Raw genomic sequence first — 26,438 nt, 5'->3', positions numbered from 1 at the left:
GAGCGCCACAAAAAAAAATAAAAAAAACCGCGAATTTTACCCCTTATAACTACCCTCGTCCGTCACTCTGGTTTCCGCCTCTGGGGATATTACTTAGTTATGTCGTGGTCTACTTATTCCCAAATTTTGGTGCACTATCTCGATCATGAGCGTCATAAAAATAATAAAAACCGCGACTTTGACCCCTTATTACTACCCTCGGCCCCCACTCTGGTTTCAGGCCGTTGGTGAAAATCATGTACACAACTAATTCAACATATCTGTTAACAATTGAGTTAACCAAGTGTCCAAAAATCTTGAAAAGATCTTGGATTAGAGATGTACAAGCACAGGTGCAGGATCGTAAATAGCAGAGCTCTTGCTTTAATATCAAAATATCAATATTGTGCCTCAAAAGAAATACTGTAGATGGCAAAGGTACTAAAGAGAAAGATGAGCTGACATATAATTCCACTAAAGCTAAAGATAAATTAAAAAGAACGTATAACTAGGACAATTGTATATTGTAAATGAGAAAAACAAAATAATAGTGAACAAGAGTACAAAAAATATATAGTTAAATGAAAAAACCTGAAAACCCTATTCTAGCTGAACTTTAGAAATAAATATAACAATAACTTAACTTACAAACTTACAGACATGTTGTGAATAGTCCGTGACACAAACTTATACGAATAAACGCAAACAAATGTTCGTCTTCGGATCACAAAGGGTGGAGGCTGAGGTTGTCTGCTGGTAGCACAAAGTATTGTGTTATCTGGAGTACAAAATGTGAGAACAAGGTATTGCTTCTCACAGTCAGTGCAAAAAAAACTATATTCAACGCAAAGTATTGCGTAAAACTTGGAGAAACAAGGTACTGTTTCTTGAGGGAAAAACTATCTTGACTTTTACACAAAGTATTGCGTAAAATTATGTCTGAGAGGTATTGAGGTATTGCTTCTTAAAAAAGGGAAAAATTCGATTGACGTTTCTGCTTGAAGTTTTTTGTGACAGTCCAGAGCACGGTGAATTGTTTTCATTTTTACTTACACATTTTCACTTATTGCTAATCTTAAAATCTACATACAAATATTGACATTAAATAAAATGGAACTTGACGAAAGGTGATTGTGGCGGCGGTTGTCTTGGGTGAGAAAATGGCGTGGGTGTGATTAGATGTTTTGTCAGAAAAATCTTAAATCATCGCGTTAAAATTGTTATAAATTAAGTAATTATACTGTAGATATAGTTAGTTAGTGTTTGAACATTAATTTAGTAGTTAAGTTAAAAGTTAAAACGGGATAATACGTTAGTAGTGAATAAGAAATACTAAGGACTTTTCTGTAAGTTTTGCCTTTATATAATCATAGTAGCAGTAGTATAGTAGAGTAGAGGCTGGCTTAGGAGATGGACACAAACTCTCCCGGCCCCCCTGACAAAGGGGGCGGGATCTATGCTTTGCTTTCATTGAACTCGCAAAATTTTTTAAATTCCATACACATGCTAGCCCCGAGACATAAAAATAACATTAATTTAATAGAAAGAGAACTCTGTGTTTTAAAAAATAAATTCCAAAACGATCAGATCATGTTAACAGAAGTTAATAACTTATCATCTAGGATTGAAAATATTAGTAGAAGAAAAGTTGAATACAAGGACACTGACTTCGGCCCATTCCTTATTATGATAGAGAGTGACAAGGGAAAAGCAGGAAATATCCATCCTATGGATATTGGGAAAGTATTTCATACAATGGGTACGACTGGAATTAAAGAAATTAGTAGAAAAGGCATGAATAGAATTGGAGTAATTTTTAACACCTCCAAACAGGCAAATATGGTACTAAATAGCACAGAAATCCTTGAGAAAGGATTTCTTGCTTATATACCTCAAAAAATGCTAACATCAAGGGGTATTATTAGAGATGTAAGTATAAATATTTCAATGGAAAACATAGTTAACGACAGTAAATTACAAAAAAACGTGAAAATTATATCGGCCAGACGACTTAACAGAAGAGTTTTAGATAGCAATGGGACCGTTACATACATTCCAACAGGAACTGTACAACTACTCTTTGACGTAAGAACTCCCCCTAAAGAAATAATCATATATTCAAACTTGGTAACAGTAGATCCATACATCCCTCCTGTACAGCAATGCTTCAAATGCCTAAGATTTGGGCACTCACAAAGACAGTGCAGGGGAAAAGCAAGATGCCCGAAATGTTCCGATGAACATACAGTACAAAGCTGCACAGTTTCTGTACCAAAATGCCTATACTGCGATCTTGATCACCTTGCCACAAATAAAATTTGCAAAGAATTCGAAAGACAGAAAAAGATAAATGAAGTAATGGTCTTCCAAGATCTCACTTTTTTTGAAGCTGCCAAGCTGTTTCCCCCAATTAAGGAAAAGCCAGAGAATTCGAGAATGTTTCAGAGGAGAAGTAGGGATTTTCCTTCTTTATTATACAGCTCACCCAGAGCATTTACTCAAGCACTTCAAAAATCCCCATCCTCCACTCCCCATTTCCAGAGTCAAAGTCATGTGGTCCCAGTTAAAAGGAAAAATAAAGTAATTCTTAAAGACATTAGTTATGACAAAGAAGCGCATAAAGCTTTATTAAACGAGGATCTAAGCAGAAATTTACCTAGATTACCGATTTTAAACAAATTAAATGATTCACAAAAGTATACGGGATCACAAGGCCCAAGTTTTGCACTCTCATTAACACGCAATCGTGTACAGTCTCAGGATAGTGTATTTTCAAAAAACGTTGATTTAACCTCTGATAATAATATTGAATTTGCAGGTTTTGATGAGTCACATAATACATCTAATTTTAGTAAAAGTAGTGTTGACTGAATTTTCATTTATTTCTTACAGATAATATAATATATTATTTTTTATATTAAAAAGAAAAAATAATAATAATAGTAACAAATTATATATATAGTTATGATATTTAATATTTTGCATTGGAATATTAATGGTTTCTTTAACAATAAGCAAGATCTAATGGTGTTTCTTAACGAATATGATGTTAATATCATTCTTCTAAATGAAACACATCTGAAATTTTCACAGCACTTGTATATTCCCAATTTTTACTGCTATAGGGTTGATAGGATTGATGGATGGGGTGGAATAGCTGTACTTATTCATCAGTCTCTGGCAGCTGATAGGATAGACATTTCACATATTCACTTGCCTGAAAAATGGCAGGCTATCATTATCAAATTTGAAAATTTTTTTATTATAGGATCGTATAAGACACCAGATGTTCGTTTTCGTAAGGAGATCTTTAGAGAATTGGTTCAAATGTGTGATAAACCGTTTTTCTTCATAGGTGACTTGAATTGCCAACATTCTTTATGGGGTTCATCATCTAACAATCCGAACGGCAATCGTCTTGCAGATCTTTTGGAGGAGGATAACTTGTGTTTTCTCAATACAGGTGAGGCGACAAGAATCTCACCGCCTGACTCAAACAGTGTCCCTGACGTAGCTATAGCATCTCCAGGTTTGGCTGTGGACTGCCTCTGGGAAGTTTTTCCAGAGATAGGAGCAAGTGATCACTTTCCTTTTGTAGTGTGTTACGGGCAGGATAGAAATAGTCCCCAAGGAAATGACCCTCTTCAAGATCGCAGTATCTTTAATGTGAAAAAAGCCAATTGGGAACAATTCAACCAATATATTGAGTCTAACATTAACAACATCCCTAATGAGTCTTACACAGATTTTCAAAACCTAATATTAGACGCAGCAAACAGGTTCATCCCTAAGAAAAAGCGTGTTAGATTCCATAAACCACAATTACCTTGGTGGGATGAAGAGTGTTCAGTTTTAATTAAATCAAAGAGGGAGGCAGTCAAGAAGTTCAAACAGGTACCTTCTTTAGAAAACTTCATTAATTTTAAAAAAATTAGGGCACATTGTAAAAAAGAACTTAAATCCAAAAAGAAAAAATCATTTGTTGTGTTTTGTTCCACAATTTCACCTGATACTCCAATATCAGTAATGTGGAGAAAAGTGAGAAGTTTCCATAAGGCTTTCACTAAAGCCTCAGTTAGAACTCCTAGTAATTTATCGTTAGGGGAGGAAATGCTTTGTTCATTGACTCCACCTGTATTCGAGGACATTGCGTCTCACCCAGTGAAATCTAATACTATCGAGTGTGAACTCTTCACTTCAAACGAACTTTCATTGGTTTTGGTTGAACGAAAGGATACTGTGCCGGGCCAGGATGGTATAACATTTTCTATGTTGCAACATCTTCCAGAGTCAGCAATCAAGTTCCTGTTAAAATTTTTCAATTTATGTTTAAAGGAGGGAATGCATATCCCCACTCAATGGAAATCACAAACAGTGTGTTTAATTCCCAAACCCAATAAAAGTATAAATTGTCTTTCGGGCTGGAGACCAATCGTTTTATCATCGTGTGTTAGTAAATTTTTAGAGAACATGATAAAAATAAGGTTAGATTGGTATGTAGAACATTTTATGATCATATCGCCTTTCCAGACTGGCTTTCGTAAAGGTAGAGGGGTGTCTGAAAACTTAATTCATCTGGTCAATGAAATCTCAATGAATATCTCAAAAAGGAAACCAGCAGCTGCTGTTATGTTAGACATTTCTTCTGCATATGATAAAGTGTCAATCATCCAATTATTGGACGCTTTGGGAGATCTCAATTTGCCATGGTTACTTATTGAATTGGTTAAACATTTATTGACTAATCGTTTGGTGTCTGTTCGTGATCCTATTTCCTTAAATCTGCTAGGACCAAGAACTACCAATGTGGGCCTTCCTCAGGGTTCCCCTTTGAGTCCAGTACTATTTAATATTGTCATCAATATAATCTCATTTTGTGTGCCAGAGGATATTCTAATTACTCAGTATGCAGACGATGTTGCCCTCTATTGCTCCGGCAACAGCTGGGTGGATGTTGTGGAAAAATTAAATGGTACAGTAGAAAGTATTTCTAATAAACTTCATGATATGGGAATGTGTCTGTCATCTAGCAAGAGTCAAGCAATTTTTTTTGATAGAAATAGGAATAATATTCCGAATTTACTAATATCAGTGAATAACACACGTTTAGATTGGAAACAAGAAGTTTCTCATTTGGGAGTTATTCTAGATAGTTCCCTTTCTTGGAGAAGTCAAATTGAAAAGATGGCATTGAGGGCTTCCAGTGGAGTCAATATTATTCGTTGTTTGTGTCGAACTTGGTGGGGAGCACATCCTGCAACTTTACTCACTCTATATAAGGCATACATTAGATCACATCTTGACTATGGATCCATTTTTCTGGGAGGTTGTGCACGTTCTCTACTTGCAAAATTGGATAAGGTTCAGTATAGAGTTCTTAGAGTGGTGGGGGGATTTATGAGGTCTTCTCCAGTTCATATAATTTTGTCAGAGTGTGGAGAAACACCGTTAGATCTCAGAAGAATATGGCTAGCATCTAAATTCATTTTAAAAGTAGTAGCCTATGACAACCCAATATATGCCTCAATTGAGCAATTTCACAATGTCTTTCTGGGTTACTTTAGTTTTTGGAGAAGAAAATATTTCCCACCAATACTGGCTGCTTTCCAGAATACTTTACATGAAATTCATGAGGTAGCACATAGCTCCTTATTTCCTTGTCACTCCTTTCCACTTAATATTCAGATTTCTCCTATGGCTTATGAAACTGTCAATATGGGCAAAGAATCAAATAACCAAACCAAGTTTATGGAATGGTACCTCAATAACTGGTCGGAATATAAACTTATTTTCACAGATGGATCCAAAGATAAACAAGGTAATGTAGGTATTGGGATATACCTTAACGAGAGAACACAGTTAACAGCAAGATTACCCTCCGCTAATTCAATTTGCTCAGCAGAAGTATTTGCCATTAAAAAAGCATTAGAGTCAATCCAACAGAATAATTTTACAAAGTGCCTCATCTGTAGTGATTCTAAGAGTGCTCTAGAAAAAATCACAAGATCAAGCTACAGGGCGGCAATAGACTCACAAACTCTCCAACTAAAACAAAAACTATGTGAATTTGATGAACAACATAGAGAAATTAAATTTGCATGGATTCCAAGTCACACTGGAATTATTGGGAATGATAGAGCTGACCATCTTGCGAATCTTGGAAGAAAGCTGCCCATTAGTGAAGAACCAAAGGCCTCCTTTAAAGATTTTCAAATTAAATATAAAGAAAACCTATGGATCGGTTGGGAAAATCGATTCCAACAAATAGGACAGGCAAAAGGAATTACTTATTGCTCACAAGTTACAGTTCCATATAAAAAGGCATGGTTTACAAAATTTCCCAACCTGGGGAGAGGTATAATCACACAAATGTGTCGTATGAGAAGTGGACATTGTAGTGTTCCTGTACATTTATTTAGATTGAAGGTAGTGAATTCAAACCAGTGTTTATGTGGCAGTGTAGGAACTTTACAACATGTTTTATTGGAATGTACTAGGTTCCAAAGAGAGTCCCAGTTGCTTAGAAGGGAACTAGAACGTGATCCGACATTAACTGATGTGTTGTTTAAAAATTTAAACTCAAAGACATTAATCGCAGTGCAAAAGTTTTTAACATCAACAATGACTCGTGTGTAGCTTGCTTAAAAACTTTATGACTTTATGCTTGCTTGCAATGCATGTGCTTTGTGCTTAGTGCGGTTTTGCGTGGTAGTACTAGAACTAGACCATTAATAGTAGAACTTTAGTTATGGAACTTATAAACAATTACAAAGTTTTTTTTTTCTATCTCTTAATTATTTCAGATTCAGGAGCTATGAGCTTAAGCCCAGATGTACCTCAGGTACGGCTCTTGAATATTCAAGTCTATATTCACGGATCCTGGCCGGATAGCCCTGGCAGCTAAGGCCATTCAAATGAAGAGAAGAAGAAGAACTTGACGAAATATTTTAAATTATTTCGAATGTTTAAATGAAATTTAAACATACTCCCCACCGCCGAGAAGAGAAGAAGAAAACAAAAAACTAAATGTTAGCAATGTCTTTTCAAGACATAACGGCTACTACTATTTAATCGTACCCTGTATCGACAGGGAGACGGGCGATCTTACGAATTGAGCGAGTATAATATTTGTCTCTAGATTTTAATCTAACATTTCGAATTAATCCATATTTACTAAGAATTAATTCTGTAATGAGAGCGATATTCCATTTAAGTGGAGGGGAAAAATCGTCTCTGACTAAAACAACATCCCCAACTTTAAGTGTGTCTGTGAGTTTTTGCCATTTTGGGCGATTTTGAAGTAAATTGAGATAATCAATTGACCATCTCTTCCAGAATAGCTGTTGTATCTGAGAAATTCTTTGATACATCGATAACTTGTTTGTTGGTGAATCTGTGACGTCTACTTCTGGAGGTGCCATGAGTGGTTTGCCTATAAGAAGGTGACCTGGCGTTAAACAACTAGGGTCAGATGGATCAGATGACAGTTTGGTGATTGGACGAGAATTTAATATGGCCTCAATTTGGCACAAAATTGTATAGAAAGATTCAAAAGTAAGAATCTCTTTACCTATGAGTCGTTTAATATGATATTTTGCAGATTGGATTCCCCGTTCGTGAAGTCCGAACTGTTCTGGGTGCAAAGGGGTGCCAAATTTAAAATCTATATAATTACTAGTGCAAAAATCTCTGATTTCATCTGAAACATCTTGTTTAAGAAATAATTCGTATAATTCATGCAACTCGTTCTTGGCTCCGTAAAAGTTTGTGGCGTTGTCTGACCAAATGCATGATGGTGCAGAACGTCGAGCTATTAATCTTTTGAGACATAGTATATAAGCTTCAGCAGTAAGACCAGTCACCAACTCTAAATGAACACATTTGGAAGTGGTACATACGAAAAATACAATATAAACTTTATATACGGGAGCTTTACGAAGGTGAGATGATTTCACATGAAAATATCCTCCATAGTCTACCGAAACATACTGGAACGGACGTGTACCAATCACACGATTATAATGGATCTGCCATAAGCTGCGTGGAAGGTTTCGTGGAGAATCTGTGACACTTGACACAGTTGTGAATGACCTGTTTGACTTGACGAAGTCCATTCAAAGCCCATTATTTCAGTCTGAAATGTGAAAGAGTTGATTGAGCACCAATATGCCCTAATGAGATGTGTGTATTTTGAAGCATTAGAGAGACTATATAATTTTTTCCTGGAAGTAAAATGGGATGCTTTTGGTCAAAACAAATATTTGCATTCTCAAGGCGACCGCCTACTCTTAGGGTAGAATCCGACGGGTTATAAAAGGGGTTCAAAGATCTGAAATTTTTATTCGTGAGCGGTTTATTGTTTTTCAGTTCTGAAATTTCCTTAGAGAATGCCTTAAGTTGTAGGTATTGAATAATAGTGAGTGTGGATTTATGGATCTCTTCGACAGACAAGGGTCCAACAATTAGAGCTGTTGACAATCTTCTATTTTTAAGATTAGTTATGAACCGCAATATTTGTGCCAAAACACGTTGCATTCTTATGAATGTTGAATAGCGAGAGAAAATCTGTTCAAGTGTATCATTATCGAGATCCTTGTTTACGATATTAGCTAATGAGGTTTTTGTTGTACGTAATTCAGGTACATTCACTGTGAGAGGAATTAATTTAAAGGAAGAATAATCAATTTCTGGATTTCTTAGAAAATTTGGACCAGTCGTCCACATTTTAAAGAGGTCTGAGTAATTTACTAGATTTTTACATCTTGTGGGAATATCAGCGGGGTTATCCGAAGAGCCAATGTGATGATAAATGAATGTATCATTGATAGATCGTATTTTATTTACCCTGTTCTGAACATAAGGCGTATAAGAGAATTTTTAGAGAGCGACCATGTGAGAGCTATCAATCTATCTGAGTATATATGAGTACTTGAAATAGTGAATCTATTGTGTAAGATCTGAAGAACGTTTTGTGTCAGAATAACACCTAACAAAATTGCATTTAATTCCAGGCGCGGAATTGTTAATTTTTGTTTTATTGGAGCAATTCTACTTTTTGATGTTATCAAATGAGATGATACTGACTGATCATTATAGAGTATTCTGAGATATATACAAGTGGCGAATATGACATTTGAGCTGTCGCAAAATGTATGCAACTGAAAACTTACAACGTCCTTATCTAAAACTAAGCAACGTGGAAAACTCAGTTGTTGAATTGAACTAAAATTTTCAACTAATTTGTCCCACTCTTTCATTAAAGTAGAGTCGTTTATAGGCTCATCCCATGAGAGAGTTGCAATCCAAAGCTTCTGCAACAATAATTTTGCAGCTGAGAGACATGGTGAGATTAGTACCAAGGGATCAAAACATCGTGCAATCACACTTAAGATTTTTCTTTTCGTGAGTGGTGGCTCAAAATCCATACACGGGGGAGAGAAAAAAAATGTGTCTTCTTTCGAATACCATTTAATACCTAATACTTTAGAAGATGAATTTTCCAAATTTAAATTCACTTCAGAGTGTGGATTTAGGTTTTGTCGATTTACAAATTCGACATTTTTAGAATGTATTTTATGCAAAGAGAAATTATGCCTTTATAATAATGAAGAAAGTTGTGAAAAGAGTATCTCCAGCTCATTTGGTGTGTCTGCGCCGCTGAGAAGGTCGTCGACATAAGTGGAGCATAAAAGAGTTTGTGATGCGAGTGATGCATCTGAGTTGTTTTCTGCAATATGCTTTAAAACACGTGTTGCGATAAAAGGAGAGCAGTTTAATCCAAAAGGGAGTCGAGTCAATTGGTAACATTTTAGAGGATCTCGTTGATTATCACGCCACAGGAAATTGAGCAAATGTCTATCCTTTTCAGAAACACTAATTTGCATGTACATAGCCTTTATGTCGCAGGTTAGTGATTGGCGGAAGGTACGAAATCTAACGAGAATTTGAAACAGATCTGGTTGGCAAACAAAACCTTTGTCTAATACTTTATTTAGAGAAAAATTTGTAGAACTAGAACTATTGGGATCAAATACTATTCGAATACTAGAGGAATTGTCTTTGAGTACTGGAAAGTGTGGAAGAAAATAATTTTCCTTATTTTGAGGAGTTCTAATAGCCAACGGAACTTGTTGAATTTGATTATTTGTTAAATAATCATCAGTAATTTTTTATACCCTTCAAATAGACCAGGGTTCGAGTGGAGTTTTTTTTCTAATTGAAAACATCTACTTTTTGCTACAGAGAGAGAATTACCGACGTTTAAGTCATCGACTATTTCTTTAAAGTTTAGAGACACTTGATATCTACCTGAATCAAGAATTTTTACTGACTGTAAGAAGTTAGTTTCTGCAGGATGAATTGAGCTATTAGAGATGGAAAGTGGGATTTCTTCAGATTCCCAAAAGGATTCAAGCAATTGCGATAAGTTTTCTTCTTCCGAAAAGTCTTTGTTTGCATGACACGTAATTAAGTGATTTTCATACATGTTATGAGAGGGTTTCTTCATTATACACGAATTTGGTATGCGACCACTTACAATAAAACCAAAGGTGGAATCTTGCAATATAGGTAAATTTTTACCGAGATGAATAACCTTATCTAAAAGTATGTCACTGACATATTCTGCGCTTAAAAGTATATCAATTTCTGAAGTAGTGCAAAAACTACTATCGGCAAGTTTTATTTCGGGAGAGATATTCAGTTCATTTGCATTAATGCTTACTTGAGGAAGTTTGCATGTGATCTGATCCAAAACCAAACAACGAACATCCAAATATGACTTAGAAGATACCGAATTTATGCGAACTATGGTCTCCTGGTTGAAGTCACTAGACAAACAGCCAATTCCACGAACCTTTACTATGTGTTGTTGTGAAGGAATATTTAAAATTTTTAACAGTGAGCTTCTAGTAAAAGATATTTGAGAGGCTGAATCAAGCAATACCTTCACAAATACGTTTTTCCCGTTCGAAGAATTTATGTAAGCTTCTAATGTACCCAATAATATAATAGAATCCCTATTATTGACCTTAGAAGTAGCTAAAGTTATTGAATCTTTTTGTTTCGAAGTAGAGGGTCTATTTTGCGATGGAGAATCGGAACGTGGTTGATTACGAATCGGAGCGGCATGTTCGGAGTTACTTGAGAGAGTGACTGATTCTTTTTGTTCTGCAATGTTTACGTTAGGTCTATGAGGTTGAGGATCTTTATTACCCGGTTTATTAGAATCAAAATGTAGAAGAGTGTGATGTTTATGTCCACAATGAAAACAGGTTCTCTTAGAAACGCAATCCTTGATAGAATGTTTACTGCCCAGGCAATTAAAACAAAGTGAATGTTGTTTGGCAAAATTTCTACGAATGTTAATATGCTGAGCTTTAAAATCGTTACATGAATAAATTGAGTGATATTTTCTTTTACAATAACTACAAGAATTGTTAGAGTTAGATTGAGTCGATGAACTGCTTTGTTTATCATCAAAGCTAGTGTGTAGAGAATGCTTTACATGTTTTGGCGAATGAGAGTTTAAGTGTAAGTTTTCCAAATGCTTGGCACGAACATTAATATTTTCTAAGAATTTACTGAAGTCATCCATTTGATCACCTTCTGAGGTAAATTCAAATTGTCTAAAGGCCGCGTCCCACCATCAAATAATTTGATCAAACTTGACAGTTAGTGACACAAAGTGACAGTTAGTGACGTCACATCCTGAGTGTTCATTGTGGATAATAATGAAAAATTTTAATTTTAAATAAAGTACAAACAAGTTAGACAACTCAATACAAAAAATTTGATCAAACTAGACTGATAGTGAGAGCACAGATTTTTAGAATTTCAAAAAAACTGCAATTGTGACGTCACTTTGACGTACTTCCTCAAGTACGTCAAGTTTGCTCAAACTGTTTGATCAAATTATTTGATGGGGAGACGCGGCCTTAAGAGTATTAGAGTCTAACTTATTAGAGACCAGATATATCAAAATTAAATTTAACAATTTTTCAGGTGAGAGGTTCAGGTTCAAAAGATAGTTGTATGCATTTGATACAGAAATGTGTAGATCTCGCAATTGTGAAAAATGGGCATTGTTTTGTAAACTTTTACAATCAATGATCTTAGAAAGCAAATTCTTAATAATCAATTTGTTATTTGAGTATCTATTAACTAATGTGGTGAGAGCTAACTGATAGTTAGTTGCAACAAGTGGCAAGTTTTCTATTAGCTTGTATGGTTCGCCCTGTAACAGCGACCGCAAATAGACAAATTTTTCAATAGTTGACAGAGAAGAGTCTGAATCAATTATACTTAAAAAAAATTGATGAAACGTTTGAAAATTGTTAATGTCGCCATTAAAAGAATTTATTTTTAGTTCGTTTTACTGTTTTATGAGAAATACTAGAGTTGTGACCTACTGATTCGGAACTTAAATTGTGTGATTCATTACTTGAGGGTGATTGAAAATTTCGCAGCTTATCTTGCAAAGTTGAGATTATAGAAAAATATAAATTATCAATAACATCTGAATCTTCTGAGGAATTGTCATAATCTTCCTCAGAGTCCAGCAAATCTTGTGAAGAGGTATACAGAGTGTAGGCTTCCTTTAAATGAACAATTCGTTCCTGAACAGAGTGAATATTTAAATCATCCAAATTCTTTGTCAACCAATTGTTTATTTTGGTAATTTTAATCTAAGCTAAACGCCGTGACTTTAACGATTTTTCAAGCTCCATTTTCCGTTTGTTTTAAATCCAACAATTAAATCTAATATAAAATTGTCCCACTATATTCGAAAACCTGGAACGCTAATAAGGGAGTCTAGCAAGAAATTTGTGAGTTGGGATGAGTTAGAACAAGATTATCGATATTGTGGTGCTTGGGTGGTGTTGTCAGATGATTTAGGATTTCAGAGGTTTCAAAGTGGAAATTTCGGTGTTTGAGCAATAAATTGAGAACAATGATTAGAGCAGAATAGAGCCTCTAAGATCCGGCTCGAAGGACCAAACAACTTGTGTTAACAATTGAGTTAACCAAGTATCCAAAAATCTTGAAAAGATCTTGGATTAGAGATGTACAAGCACAGGTGCAGGATCGTAAATAGAAGAGCTCTTGCTTTAATATCAAAATATCAATATTGTGCCTCAAAAGAAATACTGTAGATGGCAAAGGTACTAAAGTGAAAAATGAGCTGACATATAATTCCACTAAAGCTAAAGATAAATTAAGAAGAACGTATAACTAGGACAATTGTATATTGTAAATGAGAAAAACAAAATAATAGTGAACAAGAGTACAAAAAATATATAGTGTTATATTTCTATTTGATCTGAAAATTAAATTTTGATAATTATAAGCAGAATTCAATTTAATATAAAATATTTTCAATTTTCTCAACCACGGGCATATAAATTTAGAACAACCTGTATACAACAAATTGTTATATTTAATTTTAAGAAGTGATTAGAAGAAGCATACGAAACTCGGGACAATGCGCTTAGAATAAACAAAGTGAATGGCGCGTACCATTATCGTTGTTCGCGGAAGGTTCGATCATTAGCCTATGCTAAATAAGACTCAGTTGAAATAGATAATAGTTCATTATCGTTGTTCGCGGAAGGTTCGATCATTAGCCTATGCTAAATAAGACTCAGTTGAAGTAGATAATAGGTCATTAAATTTTGTAAATAGTAGAAAGTAATTTTAGAATGGGAATTAACTATTTTTTTTTTGAAATCCATTAAGCATATTTAGAAAGATTAAAAATTGGTTTTGAGGAATACTGCGAATGAGAGTTGGTGGTGGAAGGTTGATTTGTGAATCTGGAAGGGATATTTAGAAAGTAGGGGAATGAATGAAAAAGATAGATCAGAATGTTTTGAGCTGTCGAGAAGTGAAGTCCAGTAGTAGACGGTAGTGTACGGAGAGTGAGAAAGCCGGTGTAGTTCCGTAAGTGTGGAGATCTATCGTGGAACGAGAGGTAGGCCAGGTTGAGAGTAAAGAACCTCCTTGAGCCAAGAGTGTCCCGGTAGCTGATTGCAGTTTCGAAAAAGGTAGAACACAGCATCACGACAGAAGCAGGAACGAGAGCTATACGAGCTAATCTTCAAAGTAGAACATTACTGAAAGCCAGGACGAGGTTTTGGTCGCAGCCAAGGATAGCAGGAAACGGGTCTTGTGTGAAGACATTCTCAGTTCACCAGAAACAGGTCAGTCTCATTTGTTTGGACATGAATGTATGGGTTTTTCGTATTAAATACCACATTATAAATTGAAGAACATAATCAATAATATCAGAAAAGCTTCATCAAACTTAAATAGAATTGTTGCTAATAAATCCTAATAGTTAAATGTTAATAAAAACTTTCAATTGGAAACCAAAAGGAAATAAGATTCCCATTTGTAAATGTTATGTTTAAGAATAATAAGATCTAGCACATATTAAGCAGTGATTGCCTTTTAAATAAAATAAACAATATTTTGATTATAATTGTAACCCATATGTGTGTATTATTTTACTTTTTTCTTTCCTATCCCGATTAGGAACCATTGAGAAATACTGAGAAGCCACGAGAGTAAGTAATTAATTTTATAATTCGCCCTGAGATTGAAAACATATTGATATGTGATCTGGTAAATTAATTAGATTATTATTAATGCATTGATTAAATTAAATGACATATAAGAATATTATCTCATATCAATAATAAAGCTCATATCAACTGTCGTCCAACGTGGAAAGCATTGAAAAGTATTTCTAGTGCCAAATTTGAAGGATAGAAAGAGTAAAGCCGGTATTTGAAAATTTATATGCCTGTGGTAAAAAGTGAGATACTTACATTTGATAACATAAAATTTTAGATCTCTTTAGGTACAAATTTTACATAACTGATTTAATATTTTATTTTTACGATATTTACATTTGATATATTTATTGACAATTTATAATATTTGGGTGAGAAAAAGTCGTCTTGGTAACATACTAGTAAAATTTCATATTTGGCGGGGACAGTACTTCTTGAAAACAAATGTCTGTGACAAGAAGCCAAAGCAAAGACAATAAAAAACAAAAAGAACATTCAAATCAAGAGGATAATTCAGACCAAGAAGATATTTTAGACACAACAATCATGGAAACAGGAAAAAAAGAATTGTCAGAATTAGAAAAGATATTACAACTTATGCAACTCCAGTCACAAAAAATGGATGAAGCAAAACGAACAATGGATAAAAATCAGGAAGAAACATCAAAGAAAATGGATGAATCAAATCAAAAAATGGATGAAACATCAAAGAAAATGGATAAAGTGGATCAAAAAATGGATGAAACACAACAAAAAATGGATGAAACACAACAAAAATTGGATCAAAAAATGGATGAAACAAAAAGAATAATGCAAGAAAATCAGAAGGAAACAAAACAAGCCATAGAAGAGAACAACAAGAAAATGGAGGAACGCATAGAAAAGTATGAAATGAAAATTCAAGATAAAATAAAGGAGTTAACGAATGGCCAGAAAAAGGAAATAGAAAATTTGGAAAATAAGTTGGAAAATGCTATTCAAGTAGACAGAGAAGAAGTGGAAAAAAGAATCACAGAAATAGAAAAACAAGTCACCGAAAACCGGACGCAACAAAATGTAGGAGAAAGAAGAGAAATGGTTATACATAGCACAGATGACGTGAAGATAAGGTTTGGCGGGGATGTAAGAAGATTACACCCAGTGCCGTTCATAAATAGCCTGAAAAAGAAAATACAACACATCGGAAATTTCGAAACAGCAAAAGAAACTATCAGAAACCATCTCAAATATGAAGCAAGCCTATGGTTCGATTGCAAAGAAGAAGAATTTGACAGTTGGCAACAATTTGAACAAAAATTTTTGAATTATTTCTGGGGAAAAGTCCAACAATTGGAAATTAACAAGGAATTGCAAAATGGGAAATACAATGATAGGATGGGTATATCAGAAAGGACATATGCATTACAAATTTACTATAACGCAAAACATTTACAATATAATTACTCATCGGAACAATTAGTCGAACTGATTGCAAGACATTTCGAAGAAACGCTGGAAGACCATATCACATTGCAAAACTACAAAGACATAGATAGTTTATGCCAATTCCTACAAATAAGAGAATCACATTTAAGAGAAAGAAAATCAAGAAGGTCGCGAGAAGATTACAGGCCCCGAGAAACACAGGATTACAGAGATAGAAATCAAAATAGGAGGGACTATACAAGACGAGATTTTAATCCCAGAAGGGAAAACGAAAATAGAGACAACGGAAGAGGAAATTATGAACAAAGAAATAGGCAATGGAATGAGGACAGAAATCGAGAATACCAGAATAGAAACACCACACTCGCAAATCAAGAAAACAGAAATAATGGTAGACAAAATGAACAGGGATATCGAGAAAACCGAAACAGATCCGACAGACCAAGAGAAAATAGAAGAAAAGTAAATAATACCCAGACAGATGAATATGACGGAGAGAGACATTATGACGAAAATATAAACAACGATGAGCAACCGGCGTCTTTTCACGACGGCGCTCACTAAAAACCAAAAATCAAACAGGAATCTTTTGTAACCCCAAGGAGTTTATTAAATTGGCAAGAAACAACGAAAAGAAAAATGGAGTTAATTTAAAATTTGTGGATGGATTTATCAACGAGAAACCAATTAAAATTATGATAGACACTGGATCTGAAATAACATTGGTCAACAGAAAACTAATAGAAGTTAACTTAACAAATTTAATTTACAAAATACCTAGGGTAAATTTAGTGGGCGCAAACAAACGGACATTGGCAACTATAAATGAAGGCATACGAGTAATGGTACGACTGGGTAAGAAGATGTATGCACTACAATGTGTAATAATGCCAAACATGTCACATGACATGATAGTAGGAGTTGACGAATTGGCAGAAAAACATGTAGTGATAGATTTTAAAAATAATACGATGAATCTAACAGAAGAAAAAGAAGAAGAACAGGACAAGGAACAGGAGAAACAAAATACGGACGAATCAGGTAAAGAACAAACAGTGGAAATGAATTTGGCAACGAAGCAAGGACAAAGAAGAAAAGGGAGAAAAAGTCAGAAAAAGACAAAAGAAAATGAAACCTGTGGCTCCTCAAAAGAAGAGTTGAGCCCAGAAGAAGAAAAATTGAGAGTATCAAAAGCAAAAGAAAACTGAGATTCCTCAAAAGAAGAGATGAGCTCAGGAGAAGAAGAAATAAAGCTAACAAATGAAAGCGAAAAAGATATGATCGAAACAGTGGCATTTGAAGAGGAGGCATATGAAAACGAGGATGCAGAATACACGGTAAAAGTATGTGAAAAATCTGAGGAAAAAGACAGAAGATTGATATGGGAAAAAGGGAAAGACAACATAATAGCCGACACTCTAACACAGGATGAGGACACTGAAAATAAGGAAAAAATTACTCTACAGGTGGGACTAATTAGAGTAATACAAGAAGAAGGGGTATAAGACGTAGATTAAAGTAAGGAAATATACAGGGAGTTGGTTTTGCCTCGAGAAAATTTATTTAAAAATGCAGATAAATTTTATCGAATACAAGGCGGGGATTTGTTATATTTCTATTTGATCTGAAAATTAAATTTTGATAATTATAAGCAGAATTCAATTTAATATAAAATATTTTCAATTTTCTCAACCACGGGCATATAAATTTAGAACAACCTGTATACAACAAATTGTTATATTTAATTTTAAGAAGTGATTAGAAGAAGCATACGAAACTCGGGACAATGCGCTTAGAATAAACAAAGTGAATGGCGCGTACCATTATCGTTGTTCGCGGAAGGTTCGATCATTAGCCTATGCTAAATAAGACTCAGTTGAAATAGATAATAGTTCATTATCGTTGTTCGCGGAAGGTTCGATCATTAGCCTATGCTAAATAAGACTCAGTTGAAGTAGATAATAGGTCATTAAATTTTGTAAATAGTAGAAAGTAATTTTAGAATGGGAATTAACTATTTTTTTTTTGAAATCCATTAAGCATATTTAGAAAGATTAAAAATTGGTTTTGAGGAATACTGCGAATGAGAGTTGGTGGTGGAAGGTTGATTTGTGAATCTGGAAGGGATATTTAGAAAGTAGGGGAATGAATGAAAAAGATAGATCAGAATGTTTTGAGCTGTCGAGAAGTGAAGTCCAGTAGTAGACGGTAGTGTACGGAGAGTGAGAAAGCCGGTGTAGTTCCGTGAGTGTGGAGATCTATCGTGGAACGAGAGGTAGGCCAGGTTGAGAGTAAAGAACCTCCTTGAGCCAAGAGTGTCCCGGTAGCTGATTGCAGTTTCGAAAAAGGTAGAACACAGCATCACGACAGAAGCAGGAACGAGAGCTATACGAGCTAATCTTCAAAGAACATTACTGAAAGCCAGGACGAGGTTTTGGTCGCAGCCAAGGATAACAGGAAACGGGTCTTGTGTGAAGACATTCTCAGTTCACCAGAAAAAGGTCAGTCTCATTTGTTTGGACATGAATGTATGGGTTTTTCGTATTAAATACCACATTATAAATTGAAGAACATAATCAATAATATCAGAAAAGCTTCATCAAACTTAAATAGAATTGTTGCTAATAAATCCTAATAGTTAAATGTTAATAAAAACTTTCAATTGGAAACCAAAAGGAAATAAGATTCCCATTTGTAAATGTTATGTTTAAGAATAATAAGATCTAGCACATATTAAGCAGTGATTGCCTTTTAAATAAAATAAACAATATTTTGATTATAATTGTAACCCATATGTGTGTATTATTTTACTTTTTTCTTTCCTATCCCGATTAGGAACCATTGAGAAATACTTAGAAGCCACGAGAGTAAGTAATTAATTTTATAATTCGCCCTGAGATTGAAAACATATTGATATGTGATCTGGTAAATTAATTAGATTATTATTAATGCATTGATTAAATTAAATGACATATAAGAATATTATCTCATATCAATAATAAAGATCATATCAATAGTTAAATGAAAAAACCTGAAAACCCTATTCTAGCTGAACTTTAGAAATAAATATAACAATAACTTAACTTACAAACTTACAGACATGTTGTGAATAGTCCGTGACACAAACTTATACGAATAAACGCAAACAAATGTTCGTCTTCGGATTACAAAGGGTGGAGGCTGAGGTTGTCTGCTGGTAGCACAAAGTATTGTGTTATCTGGAGTACAAAATGTGAGAACAAGGTATTGCTTCTCACAGTCATTGCAAAAAAAACTATATTCAACGCAAAGTATTGCGTAAAACTTGGAGAAATAAGGTACTGTTTCTTGAGGGAAAAACTATCTTGACTTTTACACAAAGTATTGCGTAAAATACGGTAGCAACACCCTGTATGAATACCTAAGAGATCTATTTAATAGATGTATGAATGGCGAAGTGATACCAAAAGAATGGCAATTGTCTGTAATTTCTACAATACACAAGAAAGGCAGTAAAAATGTATGCGATAATTACCGGGGAATATCTGTCACAAGCACCATCAGCAGAGTTTACGGAAAAATTATCAAAAATAAAATAGAAGAAGAATACAAGGACTTAGAGGCCGAAGAGCAAGCCGGTTTCCGCGCTGGCAGATCCACCACTGACCACCTATATTGTGTAACACAGTTAATAGACAAACAAATAGCCTACAATCAAGAACTGCATTTAGTGTACATAGACTTAAAAAAAGCATACGATACTGTACCACAAAGTAAACTTTGGGAAGCCCTCGAAAAAACTAACATCAGTCTGAACCTCATTAAAGCTGTAAAAAATCTATACCAACATAATATAGCAAAAGTTAAGCTAGGCAAGGAAATCTCGTCAGGATTTGAAGTGAATAAGGGTCTTAAACAGGGCTGCTGTCTATCGCCGACACTATTTAAAATATATTTAGAGCAAGTTTTGAAATCCTGGAAAAGGAAATGTAAGAATATGGGTATACCGCTAAATGATGATAACATGATATACACTCTATGTTTTGCGGATGATCAGATTCTTATGGCCCAGGATTATCACGATATTGAATATATGACCCGAAAAATCATAGAAGAGTACCGGAACTGGGGTTTAGAAGTGAATACCAAGAAAACGGAATATATGTGCGTTGGAGGTATACAGCAGGATCTAGCGTTGGAAAATGAAATAACTATTAATCACGGTCAGGAATATAAATACTTGGGTCTTAAAATTACACAAGATGGAACGTTGGACAAGAATATCCAAGAAAGGTGCACACAAGGAAGGAAAGCTATCGCATTATTGAACAAAATCCTATGGGACCAAAGTATCTCCAAAGAAAATAAACGTAACATCTATAACAGCATTGTTAAGAGCATTATAACATACAGCAGCGAAGTTTGGCCACTTAAAGAAAAATCCGAAAATATGCTCAGAACAACTGAAATGGACTTCTGGAGAAGATCTGCTGGTATATCAAGAATACAAAAAATCAGAAATACAAGAATATTGGAGATAATGGATGTAAAGCATACAATAATGGACGATATAAAAACAAAGCAACTAAGATGGTTTGGCCACGTACAACGTATGGAAGAAGACAGATTACCCAAACAAGTGCTACGATGGGCACCAAAAGGACGGCGGAAAAGAGGAAGACCTAGGAAAAGCTGGATAGAAGGAATCCATAGGGAAATCAGAGAAAGAGGCTTGAACGAAGACATGTGCTACGATCGAGAGCAATGGCGATTGGGAATCGGAAGACGTCGTAGAACGTTATGAACCGATTATATATATATATATATTGCGTAAAATTATGTCTGAGAGGTATTGAGGTATTGCTTCTTAAAAAAGGGAAAAATTCGATTGACTTTTCTGCTTGAAGTTTTTTGTGACAGTCCAGAGCACGGTGAATTGTTTTCATTTTTACTTACACATTGTCACTTATTGCTAATCTTAAAATCTACATACAAATATTGACATTAAAGAAAATGGAACTTGACGAAATATTTTAAATTATTTCGAATGTTTAAATGAAATTTAAACAATATCCACGTATAGTTTTTCCATATTACTTATCACGCACAAAATCCGCTCCCATCTCTTAGACTATAGTTGTGCTTGCCGGCGGTAGGATTTGAACTCCGGACCACCGGCACGCGAGCCAAGCACACTACCACTTCGCTACGCCGGCCCATTACAACAAACAAAAAATTTCTAACATTAAAAATAAGTGAGTTACGCTGAAAATATTGTTGGTCCCTTTTATTTTTTGGTACAAAAATCGCGAAAATAACCCCCTAATTAGCTTCCCAAATAAAATTAATCGTTACTGCTTCATAAGTTACTTTACTTATGTCTTGTTTATATTATCTATAAGTTTCATTGGTTCAAAGTGCTCATTTTTGAACAAAATTGGGTTTAAAATAAAACATATTTTGAAAAAAATGGAATTGTTCATGGAATTAACTTAAAATTATTAGTAATTAAGTATTTTCTATGGGAAATAAGCCACAATTTTACTAAAAAATGAATTTATTAACGTTTCGAAGCCCAAATCGGGTTTCGTTGTCAAAATACAAAATACTATTAAAATAAACAAAAATGTTGTTGCTAAGTAAAAAAATTCTTCTAATAATTTATTTAATCTGACTCATTTATATTGGCAATTCAGACGTATATTATACATTTTAAAGTAGAAGACTTTAAAATCTTCTACTTAAAGAGTAATAAAATCTTAAAGAGTAATAAAATGTATATTTTACTGAATATTTTTGCTTTTTTGTTTTCTTGATAGACAAAAATTGGTTATGCTATGGCTGTTCAAAATTTGACTAAACTCGTGATTAGTTACTTGTTCAAGCCATTTTAACTACATCTTTTTCAAAAATAAGCACTTTGAACCGATGAACTTACAGATCATATAAATAATACATAAGCAAAGTAACTTGTGAAGTGGTAATGATAAAAGGGCCTAGCCGGGTAAGATGATGAAAAGTGCCCCCAACTCGATTCGAATTCCATATAGGTCACGGTTTAGCATATATAATGAAACTAACTTTCTGAAATTTTTAGCCCCCTAGGTGGTCATGTGACCCATCTAGAGCCTAATTAGGCTTTTTATGTTTTTATTTTTTATCTCAGCCGCATCGAGAATTAGCGAAAAACTTTAAATAAAAAATTTGTAAGATTTAAAAAGTTCTGTGCGAAATTTTTTTTTTAATTTTTGGCGGGAAATTTAAAGTTTAGAACGATTTTAAAATTAATTTTAGAACGAGTATAAAAAAATAACTAAGACATTCGTTTTCATGAAAAAAATATATAACGTGTATTTTTGCATAATATTTCACCCTGAATTTTTTCAAATTTTTAAAATTGGTGAAACGCACCTTCAAAAATAAAAAACCGCATTTTTTCGGTTTTTTTTTTTCGTTTTTTGTTACAATTTTATACATATTTCTCAAAAAAGGTAACACCGTCACTGGAGCAGGTAAAAAATTTAAAAAGAATTGGGGTTTGCTTAATAAAAATTTTTTGTAACACCATCCATTTTCAAGATACAGGGCGTTGAAGAAAACAAAATTTTACACATTTTTTACGATTTTGCCGAAACTACTGGCAACATTGTAATAAAACTTGGCGGGTTTTAAGAGGTAGTTATTGTGCATGTCTTGACATACAATTAAGGATTTGATATTCATCATTGGCGCGCTTAGGGGTAACGGTCTGAACTTAAAAAAAAAGATAGTACGCCACTAACATATTTCAAATTAACAATCATTTTTAAATTCCTCATTCAATTTGCGATAAAAAAACTATCTTATCATTTTTTCATACGAGGCGCCGTTTTGCTGCAAAAAATAAAATATCTTAACGCTTCCAAAGTATTCGAATTAGTTTTTATAATGGACGTACGAGTTTACGTATGTACAGTTCGCGTCAAAAAAAACTGGTACAACTCTTATAACCGAAAATCGTGTTTTTCAAGTTGTGTAAGTTGATCTTGTCACAAGTGTCATTCCAATTTCTAGGGCAACGTTGCCAGTTCAACGAAAATATTATATCAAACTAGGTAAAAACGGGGCTGTGCGACAGACCGCATTTTTTAATATACTAAAAACTAAAACAATTACATATTGGAATTTTCCGTCGTCTCAATTAAGTATCCATACATTGATTCGTGTTTTATTATAATTTATGAAAATATTTCAATTCAAAAATAATGATAGATAATAAATCTTACATGACTTTAAATTATATATAGTATTTTTACTACAAAAGCGATATTACGTAGGTCAAAATTTTTGACGTAAGAGAACTGCCAAAACATTAGAATGTTTTGGCAGACTTTTGATTATTGCCATGTTTATTATAAACATGGCAATAATGAAAAGTCACATTCTAATGTTTTGACAGTTCTCTTACGTCAAAAATTTTGACCTACGTAATATCGCTTTTGTAGTAAAAATACTATATGGGTCATTCCATTTCAAATCACTCAATTTTGGAGCAAAAAAAAATTTTGGACCTCCGATTTGTCTGAAAATAATTGGTATATAGCTTCTGCGGGACGTAAAAATAAGATATTTAAGGTCAAAAAATCTTCTTCTTCTTTTTTTCTCAAAATGTTATTTTATGCGATTTTACAGTGATTTGGTGTTTATTTATACAAATTTGCATTTTCTATCGTAAAGTATCAATGGAAAACATAATATTTTAATAGAAGGGACTCAAAAATGTCATTATATGGCATTATAACAAGTTACTTTGATTCAAAACAAGCTTTGATCAAATTTTATAGTGTAAAAAACGTTAAAATACCGTTTTTTACATTTTTCTCCATTCCCAAAATACATCATAATCGATTTGGCTGAAAATTTGCCCGCAGATAGACAAAACATAGGACTTATTAAGTGGTGAGAAGGATTTGAATTATATTACAATACCAAAAAAGTTACATGCAATATTATAGTCAAAAATATAAGCGTCTACTATAAGTACAATTAACTCGAAAATATCGACCTCACGACAAAAATTGTTAAAAAAAATTGTAATAATTGTAAATACGATTTATTTGGAACAATTTCAGTTCCACCATTTTTGTCGAAAAGTTAAAAATGGCGGAGATATTGAGCAAAGCAGGTTCTCCTTTAAAATCAAGATGACGGCTAACGTAACGGAGGAATTCATTCGTGATTTTAAATTTAGGCTACTATTGACTCTCCTAAAGATCAGAAAAATAAAATTTTGGGCAGCTCGGCATTCAATGTCAAATTCTATCCCGACTGGATTAATATATACTTTTGAGTCTGATATTACTGCATGTAACGTTTTTAGTATTGTAATATAATTCAAATCCTACTACCCTAATAACACAAAATTTTCCAGGAATGTTCCTAGAATGTACTCACAGGACATTGAAAACATTCCTGGAATGTCCCCAAATGCACACGAATGACCCTGGAAAGTCCCAGGAAAGTGCTGTGTCAGCATTTTAAATATTCTTAGAATGTTCTGTTGGAACATTCCATGAATGTCTACGAATGTTCTTTGGACATTCACAGTATATGTTTTAGACTGAATGTCTTGTTGGAACATTCCATGAATGTTCTTTGGACATTCACAGTATATTTTTTAGACTGAATGTCTTGTTGGAACATTCCATGAATGTTCTTTGGACATTCACAGTATATTTTTTAGACTGAATGTCTTGTTGGAACATTCCATGAATGTCTACGAACATTCATTGTATATTTTTTAGACATTCTCTGAAATATATCGTCAGTGATGTGACAATACCTCCTATGTTTTTTCATGAGGTGTGCAGGAGACGAAAAACATTTTTTAAGGTCACCTGTTTTCATACGTAAGTTCTGACTTGTTTTGTAGTAAATGTAAATAGATAGTTGAATTTACTGCAAAACAAGTCAAAAAATATATGAAAACAGGAGGTGGCCCAAACAAGTTTTAGTCCATCTTACAAATCTCATGAAAAAACAGATAGGAGGTATTGTCACATCACTGACGATATGTGGCCATACCAAATAATACATCCTTGATAAATATAAACATTTTTATTGCAAAAAATCTTTTCATACATTTTTTTAATGTAATTTACTGACATTCCTGAATATTATAAAAAAATTTGTCACATTTGCTTTGTAAACTTTTCTTTTGCTTTTCGTAGCCACATATTCCGTTTCCTTCCTGGTTTTTGTAGACCACTTCTCTCGGCTGATTCTAAAAGAAAATAAAATAAAAGGTAATTTTTCTATCCTTTACAATTAACAATCAGAATAAATATTATTTACAGGTAATAATATGCATAAATAATAATAAAAAAATAAATATTAAATAATATTTAAATAAATAATAAATAATATTTAATAAATAAAATAATAATAATGAACATTTTGTATTTTGACAACGACGTCGGATGTGGGAGTAGAAACCTTAATAAAATTATTTTTTCAAGTAAATTGTGGCTTATTTCCCCATTAGAATAGTTACTTACAAAAAGCCACAGAGAAATAGCTTTTACACAAACAAATAAGTTATTTCCTTGTGGCATTTTTATGATTAATTATTTATCTGGGAAATACGCCACAATTAAAATGAAAAAATAATTTTATTAACGTTTCGAAGTCTCCAAGGCGAGAATTTTACTGTCGTTGCATTTGGTTGTCTTTTTAAAGACAGATCACATGCTATAATTTTTTTGTGACGGATATTCTTGAGTTGGGGTTGATTTCATGTAATCGAATGAACTATCTTTCAGTAAGTCGTCCCAGGAACGCAACTCATAAATATTGGCAATATCATTTTAAAGTATTCTACTTTAAAATGTATAATATATGTCTGAATTGCCAATATAAATGAGTCAGATTAAATAAATTATTAGAAGAATTTTTTACTTAGCAACAACATTTTTGTTTATTTTAGTAATATTTTGTATTTTGACAACAGCACCCGATTTGGGCGTCGAAACATTAATAAAATTATTTTTGCATTTTAATTGTGGCTTATTTCCCATATAAAAAATTAATAACAAATAAGTATTTAGTATTCATTATATTTTTTGTTTTTATTATTTACTTTAATGTCCGACTGGTATATTATTTGACAAATAATGACATTATTTCGAAGTATGTTAAGTGTGATATAACGCCCTAGGGTGTTATTTTGAAAAATAACGCCCTTGGGCATAAGATTTAAACAACGACTTAAATACTTTCAAGTTGACAAATATCAACCTTAGTAAAACTATGGTTACCACAATTGCGTTACTACTGTTACTGGTAAATGTACTTATTTAAAAACTAATTAATTCAAAATTCATTCAAATTTTTCGCATATAAAGAATAATTTAGTCAGACATTAAACGTTGAAGGCACCACTGGTATTATAATAATAACGATTTCGGTCAACGTATATTGCTCAGGCCGAAAGCCCTTGTT

The 26,438-nt window shown here is 33.5% G+C and overlaps 1 protein-coding gene across 1 annotated transcript; it reads left to right on the top strand.

Moving 5' to 3' along the window:
- Positions 1–1,482: 1,482 nt before the first annotated feature.
- On the top strand, positions 1,483–2,850 carry LOC126880823 (uncharacterized). The gene has a single exon (XM_050644888.1). The coding sequence runs from the start codon at positions 1,483–1,485 to the stop codon at positions 2,848–2,850; it is 1,368 nt and encodes a 455-aa protein (XP_050500845.1).
- Positions 2,851–26,438: the final 23,588 nt, after the last annotated feature.

The sequence above is a fragment of the Diabrotica virgifera genome, chromosome 2, assembly GCF_917563875.1.
Source record: "Diabrotica virgifera virgifera chromosome 2, PGI_DIABVI_V3a".
Classification (NCBI taxonomy): domain Eukaryota; kingdom Metazoa; phylum Arthropoda; class Insecta; order Coleoptera; family Chrysomelidae; genus Diabrotica; species Diabrotica virgifera.
The sequence above is the reverse complement of the archived record's forward strand: the minus strand, read 5'-3'. Positions and strand labels throughout refer to the sequence as shown.